The sequence below is a fragment of the Corvus brachyrhynchos genome, unplaced genomic scaffold (assembly GCF_000691975.1).
Source record: "Corvus brachyrhynchos isolate BGI_N302 unplaced genomic scaffold, ASM69197v1 scaffold279, whole genome shotgun sequence".
NCBI lineage: Eukaryota > Metazoa > Chordata > Aves > Passeriformes > Corvidae > Corvus > Corvus brachyrhynchos.
Window position 1 is genome coordinate 10202831 of NW_008246060.1, and position 19979 is coordinate 10222809.

Genomic DNA, 19979 nt, shown 5'->3' on the forward strand with positions numbered 1-19979 from the left:
CCAAATGTAATGATTCAGAAACACAGAATGTTGTTTTGATATAGATTGACTGCTAAATTCTGTGTAATTTATAATAACTGATTATAACTGTCTTTGCTCATATTTAATTCAGTCATACTCCCCTCTAGGGTAATAATAGGATAGTAACATCAAGTATAAAGGATTTATGCTGAAAAATAAATCACTGCAATTTCCTTTAATAGCCAAACATTTTGCATTTTTTTTTAAGATACTGTATAATTTTCTTCTCTCCATATCCTGTTCTGTCCAGTTAAATTATGTTCTCAATAACTGGATATTATGTGTGTAAAACAGTGTGTTTTCCTTTTATCTGCTTTTTATTATCAATTTAATTACTTTACAACTGCCCTTGGATTCTCTAATGGTATCAGTGGTCTTTCAGACTCTGTAATTAAGTTCTTCTGCTTAAATGGAGGCTACCCAGGCTGTTGAGTTTTGTCTTTGATAGAATGTGAAACAGTATTTTAAAAGGAGAAAACCCATTCCTTCAAACTGCTGAGGGAACCCATAATTATTTATGCAGTCTTCTGGCATTTGTGTTTGTTTGAAGGAGGGGCAGTTAAAAATGCTTCTTTTAGTGTCACATTATCATCAGTCAGATGATTTCCAAGTTTTCTTGAGCTGTCTACAGCATGTACCTAACTTGCACAGTTTCCTTAATGGTAATATAACTGATTAGATTTTTGTTTGTTTCTTTGTTTTTTAATTTAACTGTTTATTATCTTAAGTCAGCTGAAAGACCAGTTGAAAATAAAATTTCATTTCTTGGCTCCCAGGTGGTATGTTAACATGTATAGTTCCTTGTAGGCATTCAATCTATTCTTTATACATTATCCAGTAATTATTCCCCAGATAGCTTCTTTCATTGATTTTTTGACTGTGTTTTAAAATATTTTGAATCTGAGTAAGATTGTTCCTGAGTAGGATCTTCTAAACTTTGAACTTTGAATGCTTGTTGTTTACAAGCAACTTTATAAGTAATATAATTGGTGTCTGCATAAATCCAAAACTAGAAGTCTTTAGAACATGACAGTTTATACTTTGGTACTTTTAACATGAGTTCAATGATTTCTGGTTACTGTTTTTGATCTTCAGCTCACTTTGTATTTCTAATTTCTGTAACACTGCTCCAAGGAACTATTTTATCTTCCAAGCCCTGGACTAAATGTACTGCAATGTCCATGTAGGTCTCATTAATTCAGCACCAGTTGTCTAGTGTGCTCTGTGGTGCGTGAGTCTTGGTTTGTGTGGAATTAAGAAAAGATGCATTATTCAGTTTAAGTAATTAAAAACCCCAAACTGCATATCCACGTTCCTCCTGACTTTTTTTCAAGACTGAATTAATCAAAAGCAAATCCTGTTGAGATGGGAATTGATATAAGCTGATGCAAAGATGGTTGGGTTTTCACTAGAAAGATTAGAAGTTAAGAATTCCATACAAGACTTGAGAAAGTTCTTTTAGTGGCTGTTTTTTCCAAATATCAAAGGGCTCTGATGGAACTTAGGTACTCAGCTGAGACTGAAGGTTTATTTAAACCGGATCATTCATATCCTTCCAGTAATCTTTTGGCAATTCTTTCACTCCACTTTATATATACGAAACTAAGAAAAGTCAAGAGATAATTTGATTAAGATTTTTCACTCTTACTGTAATTCCACACTCAAAAGGGGAAACTTCGTTATTATGGTTATTTAGATGCACTGCTTGACCATCACCTGAGAGGTCCAAACCCCTGGGATTAGGTCAGATGACTTGTGCTTTAGTGCTCCAGGTATCAATATGAGAAAAGCAGATGGTCAGAGCCTCGTGCTGGTAACACCAAGGTTGTGGGTTCAGTCCCTGTATGGGCCTTTCACTTTGAGCGTTGCACTTGATGATCCTTGTGGGTCCCATCAACCTTAGAATATTCTGTGAATCTGTTAAGTTTTGACCTTCCTGCTCGTGTGACATTTCAGAATAATGGTTGGATGGCTAAAAATCTGTTCCTTTTTCTATTATTCTGTCTTTACAATTGCAGTACTTTGCTATGCAAAGTCACACAGCATATAGAGAAAGAAAATTTGGGAAGTGTTCTTACAGCTAACATATTTAACGCTTCTTCTGAGGTTTTGAACTGCAGGATATTTATACAATCTGGCAGAGTTTCACACAATATTGATTTAAGTCAAGAGAACAGTATCTTTCATGGTTTGTCACATTTTGCCACTTATTTCACATCAATTTTTTGAATACTTAACATTCTCTAGTACATCTGTATTTATATTCTTCCATTATACAGGGCTTATACTTGATTCACTGCTGACCCCCAGACATTTAGTGTTCATTAACCTTGTTGTCACCTTCAGCAGTGTTTAGTATCATACTATCTTAAATTCTAAATGAAAATAGAAACGCAGCAGAGAAAATGCAATCCATAAATGGAAGAACATACTTCTGCACCACAAAAATATCTCTGAAGTTAGTGATTCCTCCATAGCTAGTTGCACTGCAGTGGTTCACCTAATGGATTGCCAGAAAGTTTGCCAATAAAGCTAATGATGCCAGGATTTACATGTTCTTTGTATCTGCATGCTTTGGAAACTTTTTGTTGCTTTTCTCAGTTTCTTCTGTTCAGGGAACTTTCTAATATGGAAACAGTGTTAAAGAAGCTGCTACTAAACTTAGAAGTGCATTTTTGTTCCATTCAGGCATTTAGTTTTTAATTGTTTTTGGAAAAGTTGGTACATTGTGTTTATAAATTGCATATAGTTATTAACGATTTTTCTCTATATCTAGTGATTTTCTCTGCTTTGATATGTATAAAGGGTTATGAAGTGAAAAAAATTACCTTTTCTAGGTTTTTATCTAAGGTTTATCTTCTATCTAAGCTTAACTTTCCTTCAGAATTAAACAGGCATTTACCAGAAGTAGGTTTTCCTATGATATCTCCCCAGATGCAACTTTGATTCAAAAGCTGAATATTGGAAAAGCAGCCTATTTAACTTTATAATTACTTTTGTTTGTTGCTAGTAAATATATAACAGATGGCAGATTAAAAAAAAAAAAAAACAGAATAATGTATCTTTTAATTTAAATATAGCTTTAAAACTTAAAAAATGAGGGCTTCTACATAAGTAAAACTGGTATAAAACTTTCTTTCTGAAGCCATTTTCTTGTTGCAGTTATAGGTGATTTATACAGGGAAATTATTTTGCCTTCTTTTTAAATCACCTTTTATAAAGTAAGGCAGATGGAACTCTGCTACATGGACAGGTTTAGTACGCAGCATTTCGTTAATCATTATCCTGCAAGGAGTGCTAGTTTTATTCAAACAGTAATATTGTAGCATCACTGTGGATGTTTAGCTGAGAAGAATCAGCTGTGTATTATCTTAAGTGTGAAGTTCAATTTGAAGAGGTTTTGCATGAAAGTCAGGATATCTAGTGACCATAATCTTCATCATCAAAAGAAAATTGTTGTGGTCCCTTACAAGCACAGATGACTGAAAGCAAAATGCTTTTTGAGATTTCTGAGGTACTCAAAAGCTCTCTAGTCGTTAGTTCTCCATTATCACCTAGTTACTCTGCTTCTCAGTATAAATTACCTATCAGCTTCATTGTCTTCCTAATTGCTGATTATGTTTTTCTTTGATCAACCCCTTACTGTGTGGAACATTTTTGTACAAAACAGAAGGAATTTTTGTGTATGAGTGAGCTCATGCTGCTCTACAGAGCTACAGTGGTTCCTTTCCAAGCACTGTGCACCCAGCAGTAAATGCCAGTCTCATTCATCCACACTGCAGCCCCTTGGCCGTTCAAAGTGTCATTTGCTTGAAGATGCAGAATAATTTCAGTTGACACTAGACTTGGGGGTGTGGATCATACCTGCAGAGCCTAGCAGAAGGCCTTTTCTTGCTGAGAGCTAGCTGGAGTATTAGTAGCCAAATAGAGCACTGACACTGTGTGCTGATAGCAAAGTGAGGATTATGTTCACATTCTATCACTTCTCTCAATTTTACATAATTCTGATCTGGGATGCTTTTCTCTGAAGTTAGTCAAGGGAGCCAGTGAAGTTCAAGCATGTAATGACTGCAGTGTTGTGACAGCAAAAGAAAAAGTCACAGCAGGATAAATATAAAATCCTAATATGGTTTGAATACCTTCCACAACCTTCATATTTATTCTTTTTTTTTTTTTCAAAATGCAACCTTTGCAAATCTTTCCTAGTCAACATTCATCTTCCCTGATACCAAAACTCTAAAGTCCTGGGGGGGTTCTTACTAATGTACATTAAGGCTGTTGTAGATAATAGGTATAGAAGTTCAATTTTTAATTATGAGCATAAGTGGTTAGTTAATCATGTAATTAAATAAATTCTGATAATTTTATTAGTAAATATTAAAATTTGTATTGTAGATGTATAATTTATATCTATTTTTCTGCAATTTCATTATCTGAAATTTAGACACTTATTAAGGAAAGTAAATGAAGTGTATATTAATGGCTAATATGTGGTTGGGACAATGCTAGCTCTTTAGAAAAAGTTATTTTCATAGTGGTTAGTGTGCAGGCAGTATGTATCATGATAGTGTGGCAGTCAGTGAACATCCTACACGTAAAATATTATGAATACAAATTCAAATCAGATGGGATACTTTGTAAAGAAAATGGTATGATTTGGGCTTTTATTACCTATTAAATTCCACATTTGGATTTTTCTGTGTTGTTTCACTTTCCTTTGTGTTGTGAGCAAAGTGTAGATACAGCACTGTAAAAGCAGAGACATCTGGAAGTATCATCTGAATTCTTTCATGTTCGCTCTTACCTGGGAAATTAATCTAGAGAAAATTATATATCATTGCATGCGAGGCAGATCCTGTAAGAAATATGTTGCATTCAGTGGAAAATAGCAAGTGATACATAGATTTGAGGAACAGCATCTCCTAGGAAAATTTCAGACACCTATTTTACTAGGCACTGGCTCTGATCTACTCTGATAGTGCATAGAAATTTCCCTATCTTATTGTTTGGGTAACATCGGCCTATGAAGGAAAGCATTTGTGTGCACCTGAAAATGTGAGAATTTTCTTCTCAGTAGGCAGATCACAGAATTTCTGACATGAATTTGAAGAGAGGAATTTTAAATGCTACTTCCTTTACTGGCTTTATTCTTGACTCGGCCTTAGTGATGAACTGGCACTTGCAATTCTCAGACCTCTTATTTAAACATGATGCACTACTGAGGAAGTGAAGACTATTTTTTAGTGCTGCACTGGGGTGAAATAAGGTATGCTGATACATGGTGTATGGATCTATACAACAGCTGTGTTTCCAAAAAGCAGTTAAAACACCATAATCTTTGATTTCTGTGAAATTTTATGACTAAATGCTTAATCTGACAGCTGGTCTGAAATACTCTGTTTATCGTTGGTATAATATAAATTTACACAATGTGCAAGGAGTCACTGAGTAAAAGGTTATTGCTTCACCAGCACAAGCACAAATATTTTTTGAATATTTGTCATCCATTGGGTCGGAAAATGGAATTAATGTTTTTTGCACCTGGATCATAATCACATACAGAATTTTGTGGTGTATCATTTTCATAACTAGTTTCTCATAATTAATTTATCTGTATGTATCTGCTCATACCCATTCTTTAACTATTTTCTTTGTGCAAGTTGAAGGCAGAAGAGGCTCACTGAATAGGATGCATTATATCATACCAGTTGATTAGAACTGAAATATATGACTCCTTTTCAAGCCTTATTTTGTAGTGTGCTCATTGTTTCTTCTGCAGTTATGGCCTGTGCCTTGTGACTCACAGGAGCAAAGACAGGCAGAATTGCAAGTCGTTTTTTAAATCAACGTCCTGCAGCATGAGTCAGGCTTTAGATCTGGCCTTTGCCCTTCCTTTGCCTTTGTTCTTATCATTTGTTCTGCCCCATGGTTATAGCATCTCAGAATAGCATATTCCTGATTTTAGTGCAATTTGTTCCTGATGAATGCCAGGGAAAATTATATAAGATGCTAACTTGTCATTTTTCAGGAAGGGAAGCTTCTTTATATTGGGTTGTAATGGTCACTTTAGAAGGCAACCCCCAAATTTCCAACCTTCTGTGCCACCTCGTGGCAAGGTTAGCTTGCTGCAGTGTAACCTCTTATTCCAAGGGTCATTTTCATTTTAGTAATATCATCAGTAAAGTGTACAATTATTATTTTTTTCCCCAAATCAAAGAATTAAAAAAGGCATATTTTCCATCTATTTTGAATGGACTCTCAGTACCTGGAAAGGATTACACAAATAAAATATAAAAAAAAAAAAAATAGAAAAATGAGAGCTGAATAAATCTTTGCCTTCTTAACTCTTTTTTACCCATTAGGTAAATATGAATGGTTTCAGCCTTTTGTTAAAAATGGCACCAACATTGCTTTGGTGGGGTAATACTTCTGTTGTAATATACGATGTTTACAACTTAGTAGTCTCTGGTTTTATGTTAAGATCTGCTCTTCGTTCACTACTGGCTATATCTGTGCTTGGTTTATGGAATATGACATAGTCATTGCCTGAAGTGGTCTAAAGCAGGAAAGTTAATGTTTACATATCGAATAACTGGTTTTGTTTTTGCTAATACCAAGCTTTTTGAAAATGGTTTAATATCTTAAGACTTTGAGGCTGGGAGATAAAAAAATAAATTATGCAACTACACGCATTTCCTCAGGAACTCAAGATTGGATTGTAAATTTACCTTCTAAATAATTTAGTAAGATTAATGAGTGGTAAATTCTTGGCAGAATGAGCATTATTCTGGTTTTGTCATAATCCACAGATATTGCTACAAAGCTGTACTAAAACGTAGTTGTTGTCCAACCTGTATAGTTTTTATATTCAGACATAGGTTATTTTCTTTTTCTATGAACAATACTTTCACCATTTTTGAAATAGCAGTAATGAAAATTTTATAGGCCATTTTGTGTACAGCAATGGCTTTTACACTGTCATTTCAAAAGTAGCAATTTAAAAGAGAGGAAAGGTAGCATGTGGAAAATTCATGTGTTCAGTTATTGTAAATTAAATTAAAAATGAATTTTCAAGGAGAGAATCGTCACAGGATATAACACAATTATTTTTTTCTATAGGAGGTTTCTCTTGGGCAGGTTTCCTTGTGTTTTGTGGTTTTTTACAGATTGTGCTTTTGAACACAACTGTAAGCAAAAAGTAACCCACAAAAGCACAGCAAATCAGTCACCCATGTCTAACCTGTGTTTTAAAGGACAATGATTTGATACTCACTTCTACTCAATACATTGGTTTTCCAAGGCAGGATCTAATCTTCCTTTGCTCTCCTTCAAGATGATATAAGCAAGTACCTAGGCCCTGCATAGCCAAAGGTAAAATGGAGCTTAGCTGAGGACAAGTCTTGCTTTCTTCTCCTGCATATTTAAGTTTAATAGCTTCACATTTGGATGGACTTTGAAAGCAAGTTGTCATTTAACTATAGCAGTACTTCCATAAGTATATAAATCTATTTTTATGACAAGTTCAGGGAGGGTCATGGAGTGATATCCTTCAAGGTTATGCTTCTGTAAAAAGTATGAAAAACTTCACTTGTAACTAGCTTGGATTCATTGAAGGCAAAATAGGTTATGAAAAGTCGTTCTAGGGCTCTTTATAACAGAATGTATGTTGATTAGTTTGGATTAAATACTTCAGAGCAGACTGCGGACATCTCAGGTACCTACTGCTAACACAGGGTTTAGGAGTTTTTGGTCTACCTCAGACCAGGAGGCCAAGGACCATGTCCTTCACAGGGTAGGAAACAGTGCTGTTTTATTGATGACACCATCTTCATCTGCCTAATTGGACTCCAGACTACCACTCAGATGCTCATCTGAAGTAAACTACTTAAAAGGTATTTTTCTTGATAACTGAAAAAGAATTAGTCTCCAGAGAACAATTTTCTGTAATCTAATTTTACATCTGATATAAAAAAACTTGGCCAAGAAATAGATATTATAGATGGTAGTGAACTGTAATGTCACTGAAAACCAGAAGCTGTCTTGGGTAATTGGGTTGTACAACAAAATACTAAAAAAATATTCCTTTGGAAAGCAGAAACATCTGCACAGGAGAGTAATACCAACATCTTTGTGTGGCTGAGCTGTGATGTTGAAGAGTGCTTCTCAGCACAATATGCCATCATCCTACTGCTGCTGAAATTTACATGTGTTGTTTTTTTTAAACTTGTGAAGCAGGTTTATTTTAGATTTAATCCTAGTTTTTGTCATTTAATTTATGTTTTCAAAAATTGATGTATGCAACAGATAAGCAGTGCACTGACCAAAAAGAAAGAAAATTGATAAAAATCTGTCTATGCCAGGAAGCTGAGGAGTTAAAAGAATACTGTCAAATTGTTAAAACCAAAATAATAGCTCATGTAAACTAAACAGCTTGGCTCTTGCTATTTATTACTTTGGTCCTGTTTTCCTTTAGAGACGTTCCAGGCTTTCAAGGTAAATGGATTCTACACCCAAACATTTGCTGTACTAAGTATGAAGTACACTAATGATAGGTTTAAAATTGGGTAGTAACAAGATTATAATACTAGTCAAGAGGAAATATAGAAAGAAAGGGAAATAGTGTGCCTTATATGGTAAAATATAAGTAGGACGTGCTTTCAGTTTGAGCTGCACAAGATGTGATTAGTAACACAGATAAGTACTACTCCTGTTCAAATCTTTTCAATTTGAGAAGAATGATTCAAGTGCTCACAGATATATCGTGGATGTTTGTCTGCATGCAGACATAAATAGTCAAAACCTATTCCTATAGACTCAGTGGAACTTGTCTGTTGTGACCGGTGGGAAGATAACCAGGTTGTTTGTAAGAGTATAGAGTTAAAGGTTACAATGTGAAGGACTCACTGAAGTAGTTTGCCTCTGTTTTGCTGTCTGCATATTACTTATAATTTGAAATTTGTGTGTACTACTCTCCCCTTTATATTTGGCAGTCACCCCTTAATAACATTCCCAATGCTTTGAAATCCTGTATATTTCATATAAGCACGTGGTGTAGCCTATTTTTGTGTCTGATTTGCGTTGTACTCCAGATGGCATTGGTATATTTGTGGGTCTTCTGAGGCCAAAAACCAAGGAAAAAAGGAGAGAAAAAAAAAAAAAGAATTTTGTATGTTATCCTCAAACAGGAAAATTCATGAAGAAAACCATCATATGTAATGGAAGATCATGATTGCTTTTAATTAGAAGAGCTTTATCCAATTGAAGGAGATGGTAGTTGACTGGAAAAATTCTTGTTTTGTGAATATTCATAGACTAAGTCTGCTTGAGAGAGCTATGGACTCTATTCTTTGTGCTCTTGCTTGATGGCTAATTTGTTTTGTTTTGAATTCTTTTTCCTTCAGTAAGATAGCTGTCACTAACTGGGATTGGAGGAAGGGTTGTTGTGTTTATTTGTTGGAGGTTTTTTTTATTTCATCTAGGATAAATCCTGTAAGAGTTGACTGATGATGTGACCTCTGCCTTCTGCACACTAGCTTTAACTGCAAGACAGATGTGTGAACTTACCAAAGAAACGAATACGCAGTAAACAATTCCCTTTATATACGTGAATTATAAGAACTATATTCTTTGCGAGAGTACCTACTTATTCCAAGTGAACAGCATCATGTTTGTGGGTTTTGAATCGATGGGTGTGGTTCTTTGATGTATCTGAAAGAAGCTTATGTGGTAATATCCGGATGGAAGATGGCTTTTAAGCTCTAATACATCACGGATCAGAGGAGCATCTGCACTGCCTGCTTGCTTCTGTGATTTGTTTTGTCCATACAGTTCGTGATACTCTTAGTCTGTTTTATCAAGCTGAGTTTTGTATTTGAATTCATTCTGTTGTTTCAAGCTAATGGAAATGGACTAGATTATACTGAATTATCTTTTGATAACAATGGGTGAAGGGGAACTTTATCCTATGTCCAGTTAAACAAATCTGCTCCCAAAGAGAAGTTCTGTTAAAGAAAGAAATCTTGAGCTGTCTCTCTGTGTTGATACTGAATTAGCAAAAGGAAGGGTAAATATATGACCATCTTCACTATCAGTGGACGCTGTGACTGAAGACTGGACCAGAGTACTTACATACAGTGCTCCTGGAGCTGAAGATACACAGTCATGATTCCCAGCAAGATTTTAGTCTACCACAACCCTTCTGGGGGCACGCGTACAGAAACGTACAGAAGTACTAGAAGGCGTAAAAAATCTCATGGAGAATTGTTCAAAAATGGATATCGTGTCAAACCTGGACATAATGTCCCCGAAAAGGAAGAGCAACATACTTTGCGAAACTCCTTGGTGTCTTGTTATAGGGTTGGCTCATATTGGGGTAAGGTCCAACTCTAAATGTTTTCTTCGGAACTGTAGTTTGTTATATTGTCTCTGGTGCTAGTATTACTGTATCTCCTAAAAAGATACTCTGTTTGATTTTTCAACCTAAAAAACAAGCTGCAGTATTTAGGTTCCTGTGTAGGAAGAATTAGTCCCTACACTTAAGCGCTGCCACGTGCTCCTATCTCTCTCAGCAGAGGGGTTCATTGTTCACTTAGAACCAAATAATTGTCTTTATAGAGAGATGGAATGTAGTATTCTGCAGTGATGGTGTTATCAAGAAATTTTTTTTGAAACTGCTCTCATTATTTAAAAGGTGCAATAGTAAGTTGAAGAAATGTGCAGCAGAGAGATTTATTAAGACTATTTGCTACAGCACTGTTTGAAAGCAATCTATGCAGATTCTAAACTTGATGGTAGTTTCGCTGTCCTGGTCATAGAGCATTGATTTTTTTCATGCTGTGGGCTGTTCTCCCCACATGTACTGTTGCATAACAGAGGTGGGGAAATGTATAAAAATATTTTGTCTGGGTTGCTTCCAAGGAATGGCAAATCCCTTTCCTCCCATTCTATTTTTTCTTGTCTTTTTTCTTTGAGCGTTTATTTTTAAGTCCATCTGCAGGGAGTAAGATCTCAGGTAACTCTGCTGCAGTGTGTGAAGACAGTCAGAATGGGATTGTTTTGCATCCTAAAAATTATCCCTCTATCCTGTCTCTCAGACAATGTTCCTAAATACAGATTCTGGTTATTTTCCAGTCTTCAGTAAACCATGTGGTCTTAATGAAATCTAGGGTAGAAGTTGCCATTGATAGGTTTGATGAAGGTGCTGTTCTGATGAGTGGGTGAATGGTTTGTCAGGAATAGAAGTGGTAAACGTGATCTCTGTATATTGAACCCTTACACCAATATTTTGAATACGCTATTGTCAATTAGAAAGAAAATAAACAGCTTAAGGCAGTAAGATGGGGATTACATACCTCATTGGTGAGAAATAATGTAATCTTGGTGCTGTTCTTGTCCATTGATCTCTCATGTCAAATGAAGAAATATCCCCATTCCTGTTTCTATTCTTTTTATTAGAATCTCATTAAAATCATATAAGCATAGTTGTCATGATTTCCTTGTCTTTCCCTTTAAAGATTTAAAATGGTACATTTGCTTTTTTTTGGGGGGGGGAGGCTGTTGCAGCCTACAGCTAATCCTGATTGCTGCTGTATATTAATCCAGTGGAAAGCATCAGTTCGGCAGAGAGACTGCAAAACTGTCTGACAGGCAGGAAAATACCCTATTGACTGTAAAGTCAAAGCTTTAAATAATACTGTGTACTTTGCTGTAAATATTATAGATAAAATAATTTTCTACTGTAATTGCATTGCTACTGGCACACAGTTTATTGGCCATGTCAGTATCACTGTTCTGTTCTAAAGCGTCCCTTTTGCTGGGTCCTTAGTGAAGAGTCAGGAAAAAAGTGCTTTTGCTATATTCTAGATGTTGCCTGATAGTTCAGCATGGTATATTGCTTCCTATTGAATAGATAATTGATTTCTCTAAAACCGATTTCAGGGGGTTTTGGCAATATGCAGCCTATATTTGTGACCATTTTTTACAGACTTTTTACAGATTTTTTACACATTTTTTACAGATTTTAGGTTGAACACCACGATATGAAATAATATTACGCACATATTTTACATTTTCAGTGTATTTTGAAAATGGTCTGTTTGCTGCACAGGCAACACAGGTAGCTAAACAAATATTTTTGCAGTAAGAAAATAATTCTGTGGTATAGTTTAAGGGTTTATTTGAATCATCATACCTACAACTCAGATTATTGTATTAGAGGCAGAAACTCATGACTAAAATACTTTATCTCATATTGTTTAAGGAATCTGGTTTATATTCGTGGAAGTTTTTTCTGGTCTTGATATCTGAGAGTCTCTAAGGTTTGTCCTGGATATTGCAGCTGAAATAAACTCCAATTCCTAAGTGTATTTTAGTCATCCATTTAGAAGCAAAATACTGAGAAACTCAAGAGGTCCTTCTTTTATTTTATCTGTATATTTTTCCTCTGATTAGAGAGATTTTCTGGGTAAATTAAATATTTTGGTACTTATTCTTCTGTATAATTTGTAGTATAGCAGATTATATCCTATGCTAGTTAGATCCCATAAGAAAATTGCAGTGTAAAACCCTTTGCCAAGAAAAAGGTGAGTCACATGATGGAGAGAAAGTAGCAAGCACTTCCTGAACATTCTAACAGTTTACAATTAACTTCAGCAGGCAGGATCCATGAAACGTGCAAAATTAGAATGGACTTCACAGTAATACATAAGGAACTTATCCTATCTCAACTATTGATTCTATCATTTAAATATAAAACAGTTTTGTAGGTATTTCATAAGAAAAGGAATTGTTCTTCTCCACTTGTATAAAAAGCATTGCAAAGTATTGCCAAGGAAAGAGAGCTGTACACATTTGTGTATGTAACTGAAACAGCTTTGGGAAAGGGGGAATTTTTTGTTAATGTTCCGATTAGGGCATTTTGCTTTCTACTTGGTGCATAAACAAACATAAACTGTTTATGTTCTTGGTAAGTTGGTAGACCTGAAAGAGATAACATTATCTTAATTGTGAGACAGTGGGTTTGAGTGCACCCTCAGCAAGTGTGCAGAAAACACTAAGCTGAGCGGTGCAGTTGACATGCCTGGGGGCACACGATGCCATCCAGAAGGATCTGGACAAGTTTGAGAAGTGAGTCTGTGGGAACTTTCTCAGGCTCAACAAGGCTGAGTACAGGGTCCTGCACCTGGGTTGGGGCGACCCCCAGTGTCAACACAGGCTGGGTGAGGGAAAGGATTGAGAGCAGCCCCTGCAGAGGATTTGGGGGTGCTTGTAGATGAAAAGCTGAACATGAGCCAGCAATGGGAATTTGCAGCCCAGAAAGCCAATTTTGTCCTGGGCTACATTCAAAGCAGCATGGGCAGCAGGGCAAGGGAGGAATTTCTACCCTCTTCTCCATTCTTTTGGTACCCCACCTGGAGCACTGTGTCCAGCTCTGGGGTCCTCAGCACAAAAAATACGTGGACCGTTTGGAGTGGGTCCTGAGAAGGGCCACAAAAATGATCAGAGGGGATGCAAAGCCTCTCCTGTGAGGAAAGGCTGAGAGAGTTGTTCAGCCTGAAGGAAAGAGGATGTGGGGAGACCTTGTTGTGGCCTTTCAGTACCTGAAGGGAGCAGACTTTTTAGCAGGACCTGCTGCAATAGAAGAAAGGGTAATGGTTTCAGTATAAAAGAGGGTTGTTCAGACTACAGTTAAGGAATTTTTTACAATGAAACGCTGGAATAGGTTGCCCAGAGAGGTGGTAGATGCCCCATTCTTGGAAATATTTAGGGTCAGACCAGACACAGCTCTGAGCAACCTGATCTCGCTGAAGATATCCCTGTTCTTTGCAGGGAGGGTTGGGCAAGATGACCTTTAAAAATTCCTCCCTACTCAAACTATTGTATGATTCTGTGAAAATCACATAAAATGAAATACATATAGGAATATAATAGCAGATCTGTTTGTGCCTAAAAAAATTTTGGTGACTGGAAAGAATTAATTTGCTATGTAATAATCCTTTTGGCTTTTAAAATTGAAAGCCAGTTTTATTTTGTAGTTAAACTGTCCAAGCAAACTGTCTAGCTTTTTTTTTTTTTCTAATTCTGTTCTCTGAAGGGAATTTAAAAAATGATGTGGGCTGTAACAAATGCAGAACTTAATCTATAATGATTTTCTTCTTCCAGAAAGAAATACATTGAAGCCATAGTATTTTTCTTCTATCATTTAATGTCTTAGCAACTAAATGTGCCTTAATTAACCCTTATAATGATTTGGAGATAGCGGTTTTATTGCTAACTTAGATGTTTCTCAGGTCTCTTTTTGAAACATAGTGATGGTTAACTTGGTCATCTCATTAGCTTCAGACGCAGTGCAGAGAATTTGAGAGGAAGGGTTTTTTTCCAACCAGCCATTTTTCATGAAAGTTCACAGGGAGTGGAGCGAGGAAAGCAGCTGGATGAAAAAGAGCTGGAAAGTTTATAATTACTAGTAAGGATCCTCTCCTTCCCTGTCTAACCACATCTCTTTGAATGGGAGTAGCAACTGTGGGAACTACTGGAAGTGGAACAGAGGGATGTGTCTCTCACAGTTTTAGCAATATGATCCAAAGTTATCATTCTCTAATTGCAAATGGATCTGATATTTATAATTTTTAAGCTTCATTTTATTGCTTTTCATTTAGGTCCCTGAATCCATTTAGCAAGTTTTCATTAATTTTCAGAGTTCCCCACAGTCAATAATTAAAAAGCATTATATCCATGTAATAGACAGAAGTGTACTTTAACACTGCTAGGGAGGCTTAACAAGGCTACTTAACAGGACTATTTATAAGCCTTAGCAAGAGCAAATATTTTATTTAACAACTTTCCAAGAATACCGCCGGATAAACTTCTTGATTTAAACGCATCTTGCCACTTGCACCTTTGTGCTTGAGGGGAATCTATTATTCCAGCAAGATGATGGAAGTTGTGACCAGGTTTATATGTTTGCCAGGATCAGTATTTCTTTAAGTTTCTAGAAACAAAATCTGGTTTCTTGCACTGGAATTGGATAAAATAAATGTCAGTTAAGAGAATGTATGAGAAGAAGCTGCTCTGGCCCTTCCCGTAACAGTTGCAATACCATGTTACACAACTTTTATGTAACTCCTGGCTGTAGTTTCTAATAAAAATTATCCTTCAAGCTTTACTTTAATTTTATAAGCTGTGCATATGTACAGTACAGAGTGTACTTTTATTCATATGCCAAAGATCTGCGGCCAAATCATCTACAATCAGCATAAGACTATTTTAATAATTTAAGCCCTTAATCTTCTATATTAGTTTCTCTTGCAGATACTCTCTTTGTGTCACTGACTTTGTAGTTGTCTGGGAATTGCTATACACGCAATCTGCTTTCAACATAAAAATGCTATTTCTTTGTAAAAATACTTATTTGTGTATTCCTATAGTTATAGACTGATGGAAAGAATTATAGTAAATTTGCCATTTTTAAGAGAAAATGTGTAATTTCTCTGTTCTCCTGCTTGTGTTTTTTGAAATTAGGGTGGAGATAAGGAGCATTATTACAATAAAAGATTTTACGTCATTAAGATTTACCAATTTAATCAGGTATATACAGTCTACTTTATCCAGGTTATCAGATCTCTTGCCTATGATCTGTTACTTTTCACTAAGCAACGTGGGAGCTTGGAGGACTGAGACACTTTCAGATCTGCGTGTGTCTTTGACAGGCTGAAAGAGAAGGACGTTCACTGCAACTCCCAACTGAAACCTCAGTGAGGTTTTTTCCTCTTAGCTTGCCGCCTGTATGTCTCCTCCCATTACATCCTACATAAACTAGGGCTTTCTGGTAGGATACGTAAGTTATTAGGGAAATAAATTTAAAACAGTTTGAAAAATACCTGTTGAGGATCCTTGAACAATTAAATATGGAAGAACATTTCAAAGGTATTTGACATTTTGTATGCTACCTATGTTGATTTAATTGATCACTGTCATTGTGATGTGCAGTTATCATTTGAATTATTCTTCACTGTAACTTTGTTTTCTTTTACTGCAGGTTTAAGATTTTTAAGAGCCCTTAGACTGATACAGTTTTCAGAAATCTTGCAGTTTCTGAATATACTTAAAACAAGGTAAGACTTTTTTTACATTCTGATTTAGTTGCATTGGTGACAGAATGTAAATGGCTTAGGTTTGGGGCCCTAGTAATATATGATTTTCTTTTCTGGAAAAAACCCCCACTTGTTATCTGTTCTTTAAACCTTTTTCTGCTGTTAAATGATTGGTCAGTGATAGCATCTCTTGCAATGTGACCAGTAGATTTTAATTGATATGTTGTTACATTTGATATATTGAGCAAGGTTATGTGTTGATAAATTAAAAGCAGAATGAATTACACATTTGCACTGATTAAACATTGCTTCTTTCCATATAGTCAGTCCATGTTCTACTGTCTTGAAAAAAACTGAAATCCAAATTCATTCAACAGAATACAGTTTAAAAGTAGTATAACAAATTAGTATTGTGGCTCTTCCAGTTTTTTTGAACTGAGCATCCTTTATCACAACAAAAACGTATTAAAAATTACACTGAGCTATCTTTATATTGTGTTCATTTTCCTTAGTATTTCTTCCATATAATAATTAAAGTACTCCAATTAATCTTCTGGCTTACCGGTTCTTTGGCCTATTAATACATGAAAGTTGTGCAGGAAAAGCACAGTTTTGGACAAAAGATCATTTTGAAGGAAATAAAAAGAAACCTTCCCATGCCATGCAGTTGAAGACATTGTTTTTCATCATCTCTAAAATACTCCAGGGGAAATACTGAACCCAGCTTTTGATAATTACTGTAAGTTCAGTTCCATTTTGAAGACCTCTCCTATCTGCACCAGTTGCTGTAGATGTGTGAGGGTTTTATATGCAGATTTTGTAGCAATGGAAAAATAGGTACAGAAATTTGTACACACTCACAGTAAACAGCTGTTTTGTCAACCCTTAACCTTGAAATTATTGTCTCTGCTGTAAAACTCTCACACTGTCTGTCTTTAGTTGTGTTACTGGAAGGAAGCCAGTTCTTTTCAAACAAAGACATCAAAGAATGTGCAGTGAAGTCCCGCAGCTCAGAATGTTCAGTCTGGTAAAGGAGAATAACATTTAACATGCAGAGCAACCTTGCCATAAGAAATGGCAGTCAGTGAAGAAGCTCCATAAACTGAAAGGATTTTGGATAAAAGCTAATGGCCCCTTCAGTAATGGGGGATTTGTGAAATTCCAGAACCATAAGTGTGCATTAATCACGTTCAAGGTACTCAGAGCTAGTTTATTTGAAAATTGACCTGTTCATTGAAATAGACTTTCTCTGGTGCAGAATTTACTCTTATATTAGATATCATCATCTCTGTGATTCTTTATATGACTGGCAAAGTATCTGTAAACCTCAAATGTTGATTATTGAAAGCATGTAAAGCAAAACTTTCTTTTATGACCGTTTCAGTTTAGTCAGTTAATTCATTTTTAGCAGTTCATCACTATCATCATTTATTTAACTGAAAAATTGTCACTGCCTCAAAACGGTTTTTAATGTCTCTCCCTGTTCCTGGTAATGCAACAGAAAGTCATGTGTGCTCTCTTTTTTGTCTTACTTAATAACCTGAAATGAACTAAATGATTTGGAATGTCACTAAAGTTCACACAACTTTTTTTTTTTTTTTTAGTGGATGTGTCGAATTAAAACAAATTAACAGAATGCAATTTGGTTTAGAAGAGTTTTTAGTTACACCTGACATAAATTTGATTGTGTGAGTGCTTTGGGGTTTTTAAGATGTCTTGTATGAGTTTAGCTTTTAGAAAGGAAAAAGCTAGAAAATTCCTGTATTACTTCTACTGCTACCTTCAATGAGAAACTTTTGTATTTTCAGTGTGTTTTGAAGTACCATCAGAACTGCAGTTCATGTGCTGCACACACATTTTCTATTACAGTATCAAAATACTGTTTGATTGAGAGCTTCTGGTTCTGAATTATTTAGCTTCCTAAAAAGAAAGCGTGCTGAGCCCTTGTGATTAATGGAGAATCTTCAGAAATTTTGTACAAGTTAGGGATGTTAAACAAGTAGTCTCAACAAATCTTATGTTATTTAAATAAAATTTAATCCTAAACTAATGCAGTGATTTTTTATTATTTAAATAAAATTTAATTCTAAACTAATGCAGTGATTTCAATTACATACCGTGGCCTTAAACCTTTATTATTACTTTAAAGTCTTACAGTGTATTGTATGCTTTTGCCCAGCTACTGCAACATTATTTTTTCTCAGGGATAGTGAAAAATCTTCTAGAATTAAGATTTTTTAGCATTTTTTTGCAGTCCATTTTCAAGGTTTTATGGAAATTTTCAACATTTTAGGTTTTTTGTGAACATAAAGATGAAAAATCAATGACAGAACTTGAGTTGTTCAATTGGGATAGCAAATTCAGCATATCATTACTAGCTTTGAAATTATAGTAGGGGAAGTACTTCTTATTACTTAAAAATTCAGCAAAAGATAAGAGTTCTCTGTTTGAGGTGATATGTATTTATATGCAAAAGGAATGGAACTAACTAGACCTAGGCATTTCAGTGCATTTAGCATTAATAACACATAACTACAGACAAGATGAGAAACTGATAGGATATAATGGGCACTGCTGTGTTTTTTAATATTGAGTGCAATTGCAGAAGACATTTTCTCCTCCTTTTCCTCTTTCCTCCAGTAAAGAAAAACATTTACTCTAACCTATAAATTAAAATTACTCCTGGAATTAGTGACTGAGGATTACAGGAACATATATTATTTATGCAGGGAGCAGAAGGACCATTCCAAAAAGTGGAATCCAGTGAAAGAAGCTGCACAATGCAACAGTAGAGGCAGTAAGGAGACTAGCAAAGTGTTAGGTAATTATTAGAGTATCTGGAAAAAAAGCTAAATACATTTGAAAAGATCCTGTAAGACAAAGCAAAATTTTACAGTGGCGCTTTAAAAGACTGTGCCCTGCCAAGGACCCATTTGTTTCCCTAATTTGAAATTAAATGTATTTTACTCAAGATTTTTTGTTCCCATGTTTTATAAAATTGAATTCTGCTGTTTTCAGTTGAAAATTTTCTCTCCTTCATTGTTTTCTAATATTTTTCAAAAAAACTGCAGGGGCTTAGGCAGGGCTCCCAGTAAGGGATTTTGCACAGATGTTAGAAAGAGCTTAAAGAGGGGGAAAACGTTTATGACTAATCCTTCATCTATATTTAGACTCTTGCAGAAACACAGGGAGTATTTTATAGAGGACAGACAAGATACAGTGTTTAATAAATCTGCAAAAATAAAATGTACCAAACAAGTAATGTAAATAGTTACTATTAATGGATATTGCAGTAATATGAGGAGACCAACAGACACATTATTTTATCAGGAACATCTTGTGTTCTCAGTTTAGGTGGAGGATGATATTTGGCCTTTCATTAGGGAGCTTTCCATCAGCATCACTCCTATGATTTTGTTTAATCTAGGAACCCATTGGTTAGGGTCCTGTGCTATAACTGAATGTTACCACAAAAAAAAAATAGGGACTTTAATCAACCATCATTTAAGAAAGAGAGAAATAGGGAATATATGTTGATGTTGATGAACACTCATGACAAGACTGCTGGTATATTATTTTTGAATACAGTATTCATTTCAACATCTGTCATATTACCAGTCGTATTCTTTTCCTTGTACTTCCAGATGTCTACTAACTGTAACTCTTAAAAATATTTTTAATGGAGGTAGTCTGGTTAATTTTCCAGGTTCTTTTCCCCATTTTTTTCCAAAAGAATGCATTTTTATTATCCTTAAAGTAGTTAGAAACATTAATTAATTCTACTACAAAACTACTACTGCTAGAACTGATAGTGAATTTTTTCCAAATTTTTATATTTTTGAATGTATTGCTTTAAGGATAATGGTG

General features: G+C 35.2%; 1 protein-coding gene across 50 annotated transcripts in view; it reads left to right on the forward strand.

Annotated features, from left to right (window-relative positions):
- Positions 1-19979, forward strand: part of KCNMA1 (potassium calcium-activated channel subfamily M alpha 1) — a 439218-nt gene that overhangs the window by 263665 nt on the left and 155574 nt on the right. For all 50 annotated transcript variants that reach the window (XM_008642826.2, XM_008642831.2, XM_008642837.2 and 47 more), the window contains exon 6: positions 16058-16133. In XM_008642826.2, the coding sequence (XP_008641048.1) occupies positions 16058-16133 (76 nt within the window). The remainder of the gene's footprint in view (positions 1-16057; positions 16134-19979) is intronic.